Below are 6,759 nucleotides of genomic sequence, written 5' to 3' on the forward strand. Positions count from 1 at the left end.
AAATTAACTTTATTTTTAACTGACATATAAAGATATAAAATTGTATATTATTTGGGGGATGACAGGTGTTTTTTTTTTGTATTGGGGATTGAACTTAGGGGCACTTAACCACTGAGCCACATCCCCAGCCATTTTTTTGTATTTTATGTAAAGTCAGGGTCTCATTGAATTGCTTAGGGCCTCACTAAGTTGCTGAGGCTGGATTTGAACTTGGGATCTTCCTGCCTCAGCCTCCCAAGCCACTGGGATTACAGGCACCAGGTCCATGTGATGTTTTGATGCATGAATGTTATGTAAAGTTTAAATCAGGTTAAACATATATATTTCCTCAAATATTTTTCATTTATTTATGGTGAAAACTTTCAAAATTCTTCTTTCTACCCTTTTGAAATATGCAGATCATTATTGTTATCTATAATCACACTCCTCTGCAATAGCACACCAGAATTTGGGGTTGTTCTTGAATGCACACTTTATGTACTTTATTTTCTTGGCACCTTGCATTATCTTCTATAAAATCACTCTGATAATGACTTATTCCAATGACTTTGTTCCTCTTTTTTAAATGATGAAATGAAGATATATAAAGTTCTTGGCATAATACTAGATAGACAATAAGTGTTACTTATTTTAAGATAGAACACGGTATTGTTAAGGGAGAGGATTTTGGAGCCAAGCTGCCTGCATTGGAATCCCGATATGCCCTTAATTAACTATGACTTCGGACAATTTGTACAACTTTTCTATGCTCAGTTTCTCCATCTATAAAATAAGTATAATAATTATTTCTACTTTAGAAGTCAGTGATTTATGATACAAAAAGACAGATCCATATCTGCCACACAGTAGACATTATAGAAGTATAAGCCATTGTATTTTATTTCTTTCAATCCTGAATGCCTAAAGGATCATTGATGCTTCCCCTGTACTCTATCCATATGCTCTTTTTATCCGAAGGTCTTATTTTATTAGAATATTAGATCAAGTTCTACATCAATTCTCTTTAAAAGAGATCAAGATTTTAATGAATTTTCATAGTACCAGTAACAATTTTTATAATCTATAAAAGCATTAAATTTAAATAAGAACAATGGTAATAAACAAGACTAGATGTTCCTTCAAGAGTTGTATGATTACATTCAATGCATCAGGGCCTAATATGCAAATGCAAACATAATAAACTTTTTAATTCAGATGTAGTTCTTCCTTTGAACGTAAGAAGTCAGTGACAATTAAACGGAAATGAGGACACTGTTTGAACTCAGAAAAATTCAGCAGTGGATCTTTCTCTTATAACTTCATTAGTTGTGAGTTCCAGAGAAATATTTAACTCTAACAAGTTAAGCAATTACACTTAGTGCCCAGAGCAATCCCATATGATGATGTCCGACATCTCACCATGTGGAATTTAGACTTTATAAGAGTATGAGAGAGCCAGGGCAAACATGGGAGACGGCTGCCACAGGCATTCTCAGGTTCCTCCTTGGTTTTGGCCCTAAGCCTGAACTAGGCAAAACTGCCTGCAGGAAGCCACAGAATTTAAAAACAGTTGGGGATGTTCTTCACAGGCTGTGGTATAGTGTGCTCCCTCCCTTTTGAGGTTGGTGTGGACAGAGCTAAGCCCTTTGCAAATAAAAATTTTTAATATATCAGATTTCAATAACTCATTAATAGGTAGCACACTTTTTTACCCTATAAATATTTGTAAGGGATAGTTTATATTATTCTAAGTAGGAAGGTGAAAAATATGAACACATGCTGAATGTCTAATGGCCATATTTCAATACTGTCTTGTTTTTGTTATTTTGTCTATTTTAAAAACTAGTAGTTGGCATGCAAAGGAAAACATTTTCTTTTCCACCTTCAACAGAGCAAATCATCACATTGTTAGTTTGTTTATAGAGTATTGATCAGAAACAAAACAATTTGCCAATGCTGCTACTGAAATAATGATTAAAAGAATTAATCCTCTGCTTGTTTTTAAAGGAAATTCTTAAGATACGTGGATCAAAATAGCATGGGCCCTTTTAAGAGTCTCTGGAACCACTTACAACCCCAGTTCTGCCATAGCTGGTTGAATGGCCAAGCTTCATTTTGTTCTCCTCTTCCAGACTTCACTTAAATCTTATAGGGTTTTCTGGGGCCTTAATGATATAATCCTTTAAGTGTATAACAGTGTCTGGCACACAGTAAGTGATCATCATGTGGTAAATTTTCATACTACATTAATACTGGGTATATGCTTATTAATCCACTCCTTTGAATATTCTAACAAGCTCATTACCATAATTCTTCCACTCCCCCTAAAAAAATGCTTCAAAAGGGAAAGTAGAAATCTAAGAATATAAATATGCAATCCATATTCTTGCCTGAGGATTAGTAAGCACTTTATATTAGCTTCAACTTGAGAGGGCTCTTCTCAGTCATATTCCATCACACATCTGTCCCACTGAGTATGTTTGGGGTGTCGACATAGGGATGAAAAGATATGAGAGAGAACAGTAGCCCCAGGAAAGCTCCAATTGGCTACAGGTATCTGCACGCCCAGCTCACACTGGTGTCCACCTGGAGAGAGCTCCAACTTCAGCTCTCCTTCCTACTTTTTATTTTAGGCTCTCAAAAATGATGATTCTAGAATCAGGAAAATGAAAATTTAAACCACACTGAGATTTCTTCTCACTCCAGTTAGAATGGCAACCCTCAAGAATACAAATAATAATAAATGCTGGAGAGAATGTGGGGGAAAAAACAATACTTACACATTGTTGGTAGGAGTATAAATTAGTACAACCAATATGGAAATCAGCAAGAAGTTTCCTTGAGACTAGGAGTGAAACTACCACATAGCCCAGCTATACCACCCCTCAGTATTTATCCTCAGGAGGTAAAGTAGCATGCTATTATAATACAAGCCTACCCATGTCTACAAGCAGCACAATTAACAGTAGCCAAATTATGGAACCAGACTTACTTTTCCATCAAGAGAGAGAGATAAAAAATGTCATATAAGAGGAAAGGAGGGGTAAGACAAGAGAATACAAATGGAAGAAATGATTTACAGTAGAAGGGGTAGAGAGAGAAAAGGGGAGGGGTGGGGAGGGGAGGGGAGGGGGGATAGTAGACAATAGGACAGACAGCAGAATACATCAGACACTAGAAAGGCAATATGTCAATCAATGGAAGGGTAACTGATGTGATACAGCAATTTGTATACGGGGTAAAAGCGGGAGTTCATAATCCACTTGAATCAAACCGTGTAATATGATGTATTAAGAACTATGTAATGTTATGAACGACCAATAAAAAAAAAAAAAGAAAATGTGACATGTATACACAGTGTAGTTTTATTCAGCCATAAAGAAGAATGAAATTATATATCATTTGCAGGAAATAGAACTTGAAAGAATTATGTTAAGTGAAGTAAGCCAAACTCAGAAAGTCAAGGGTTGTATATTTTTTTTCTCATATGTGGAAGCTAAAGAGAAAAAAAGGGCGAAATAGAGGGGTCTCATGAAAATAGAAGGAAGGGGACGAGGGGGAGGGAGAAGAGAAAGGAAAGGGGAAATTCTGGGAAACAAAAGTGACAAAATTATATTGTTCTATTGTGTGCATATTCCAAAGGGTAACAACGCATCCCACCATTATGTATAATTATAATGCACCAATAAAAATGATGCTACTAGAAACGATGATAACATTGAAGCTGATGGTAACATTGTCAATGATAGTAAATGTTTATTTAATATTTATTCTAAGCCAGGCACTGTAAGCACTTTGTATCAAATATTTTACTTAATCTTCCCAACAGTCATAAGAGGCAGGTACTATAATTATCCACATTTGACATAAAAAGATTATCAAAGTTTGAGAGGTTAAGTAACATGCCCAATGTCACCCAGTTTATAAGAGAGAGCCCCTTTTCAAGCTGATCTGATTCCAGCAGGGTCTTTATTCCTAGACCTTGGGCTATATCAACCCCACAACCTCTTGCAAGACTGCCTAGAAGATTAGTCTGGGTCCTGGCAACTCCCCCCAGATCAACCCCACCCAACCTCATAGTCTTGATCATCTTTCTACCCAAGTCATACTTCCTTCCCTAAAATTCATAGGGCCAAGTTACAGAGAAGCAGCTACATGGAAGTGGTATACCCATCAGTGACTTTAATTTGAACCCCCTCCCCAATTCCCTCAAATGAATTGCCCTTCCTGGCACACAACAACCATGAAACCTAATGCAGAAAAAAAATGCCAGAAGAAGATCCCTATTATAGATTATGCCTTCAGACTAATAGCTTTTGGCCTTTATCATTAATATATAGGCTATATTAAAAAGTAAGCTTTTTTAGAGGATGTCCTTACCAGCTCCTTATTCTGGACTTCAAATTTCTGGTGGCTCAAACTTCATACACTAACAGCACAAAAATGAATTTTACCATGGAACCAGGCGCTACAGGCTCAACTAAAAGAGTGAAAAATCCTAGAGCTGGGAGAGCCGCAGAAAAATCAGTTGACTCTTCAGGACAAGTTTCTTATTATCTTTTAACTATACAGACTAGATTTCTCAGGCAAACATGTCCTCAAATCTTCATCAGCAGTTTTCAGTGGAGGAAAAAGTGCAGTTAAAGCACCTCTGCTGAGAACTTTGGGCAATAAATGTGCTTACACTTAGTTCGTTTAGTTTTGATTATGGATTGGAGGATGAGTAGGGTTCCCCGCGTCCATAGTTCTTGGATAGAGTGCTAGAAATCTAAAAATTCAGCTGTGGGTCATTCCTTTTTGTTTATTTAAATGAAGAAGTTTTACAATTACTTTCTCCACTTCATGGCTCCTTTGGACCAAGGAATAAAAACAGCGATGTCATCAGGTGCCCAACTTTATGGAAAAAGAAAACAAAAAGGGAAAGAGCCCTATCCAGGACAACAAAAGTCTTGAAGCAACTGTCCCAACGCAAAACTCTCACTTTAGCCACTTTGCTTCTCTTCCCTTCTCAGAACTGCCTGAAAGGAAGGATCCATTGATTAGAAGCTCCGTGAACACGGCTGACTGCGCCCATCGCTTTCTGCCCACAGGGCCACCTGTCTGAACCCCAAGTGGCGCGAGCTAGGCGGGGCTGGGGAGACGGTGCAAGAAGTTGCTCTGAGAAAGGACACAGGTGGCTGAGGACAACCGGGAGGATTGCCATTCTAGGGTAGGACGTGGCTGAGCCCAGCACGCGGGCTGTCGCACGGCCAGCCACTCCTGGGCAAAAGCCAGCCCGCCTCCAGTGTCAGGTGCGCCCCGCTGCGGACTCCCAAGCTCGCTTCCAGTACTGGGAGGTAAGCGGCGCTCTGCCAGCTGGGGCGGCATGGTCCCCATCAGCTGCGCTGAGGGGCGAGTCTTACCTGTTGATCTTGAGTGCAAACGCGCGGCGCTCGCGCTGGGCAGCGTGGCCATGGCCAGTCGGAGGCTCGGCGGCCTCTAGGGTCGTGGGCTACGAAGAGTAGAGACCCGGCGCTCCGCAGAGCTGCTGCAGCGCCTGCTGAGTCAGGCGCGAGCCTCATCTGTTAGTCCGGGAGGGAAACTTCCGCATTTCCACCTTTGCCGCTGAAATCACCCGGGGGGAGGGCCCAACCTCAGGGCTGAGGCGGCCGGCCCAGCCACCGCCGCCAGGCGCAGCCATTCGCCCGGCGTGTGGACGCCAGGAGAACCGCCCCCGGATACTCAAACCCACGCGCGCTCTTCCCAGGGGCCTGACCTCAGGCAGAGGGGAGTACGGGAGGATGACCCGGCGACCATGGAGCGGAGGCCGGAAACTCCATCTGCCTGGAGCGGCGAGGCTGCCAGGGAATGTGGGCAAGCGGGGGGAGCCCATGCCTTCCTCCCGCTGCGGAAAGTTGGAGAGGTCGGGAACCAACCCTGGGACTCTGTAGGGTAGACCTTATAAAGGGTGGACACCATTCCTGGGAGAAGACAGTTTTAAAAAAAAAGTGTAACCTCTTGGGAAAGTAAACAGCTTTTGCAAGCCATAGCTCGTCATTCATCCAGGGGCACTTCAATGAATATAATGGATCCATACAAGACGTAAATATTAGGAGTCATAAAACACCTTTTTTCTTTTTCTTTTTCTTTTTTTAACCCTGGGATAATATTTTTCCTCTGTGGAAACATTACACTCAGCATCCCTGTGATTCAGGATTTCCGTGCATCCCCGTTTATTTTGATTTCAGACTGAAATATCTTCTAAGAAACCCAGTCCTGAACTCAAGGAAGACACTAGAAAAGTCCCAATGACCAAAGTGGGAAAGCCCGTGCTTGTTTCAAGTTACTCCAAGTTGTACTATATTAGTGCCCTCTCTATGTCTATTTGTCAACTTGCCCTTGAAAAATAGGAATGCAATACATTTTTGGTTCAAAAGTGCACAGTCCAAATACGGTAGCCACAAGCCATAATTAACCACTAACTGCTTGAAATTACAGTTTGTCTGAATTGAAGTAGGCTAGAAAATAAATACATATTAGATTTTGGAGATAGTAAGGAAAAATAATGCAAAATATCTTGTTAATTATTTATGAGTTGATCATGTCAAAATGGTCCTTGGAACACATAATAATAAGTAAATAAATTCTATGTTATTAAAAGTAATTTCACCTGTTTTTTTCCCTTTGTAAAATGAGGCTTGCATTTTTAAAAAAACAACAACATATAATTACATAATGTGGGTCACATTTGTGACCAATATTATTTTCCTATTGGCCAGCACTGGTCCAACACAATCTAAT

The 6,759-nt window shown here is 40.4% G+C and overlaps 1 protein-coding gene across 1 annotated transcript in view; it reads right to left on the reverse strand.

Moving 5' to 3' along the window:
* LOC144256098 (dedicator of cytokinesis protein 8-like) overlaps positions 1-5,346 on the reverse strand; it is a 162,498-nt gene extending 157,152 nt beyond the window's left edge. Inside the window, 2 exon segments of the mRNA XM_077801226.1 lie at positions 4,810-4,872; positions 5,213-5,346. Coding sequence (XP_077657352.1) covers positions 4,810-4,872; positions 5,213-5,346 — 197 coding nt within the window.
* Positions 5,347-6,759: the final 1,413 nt, after the last annotated feature.

Source organism: Urocitellus parryii, chromosome 7, assembly GCF_045843805.1.
Source record: "Urocitellus parryii isolate mUroPar1 chromosome 7, mUroPar1.hap1, whole genome shotgun sequence".
Classification (NCBI taxonomy): domain Eukaryota; kingdom Metazoa; phylum Chordata; class Mammalia; order Rodentia; family Sciuridae; genus Urocitellus; species Urocitellus parryii.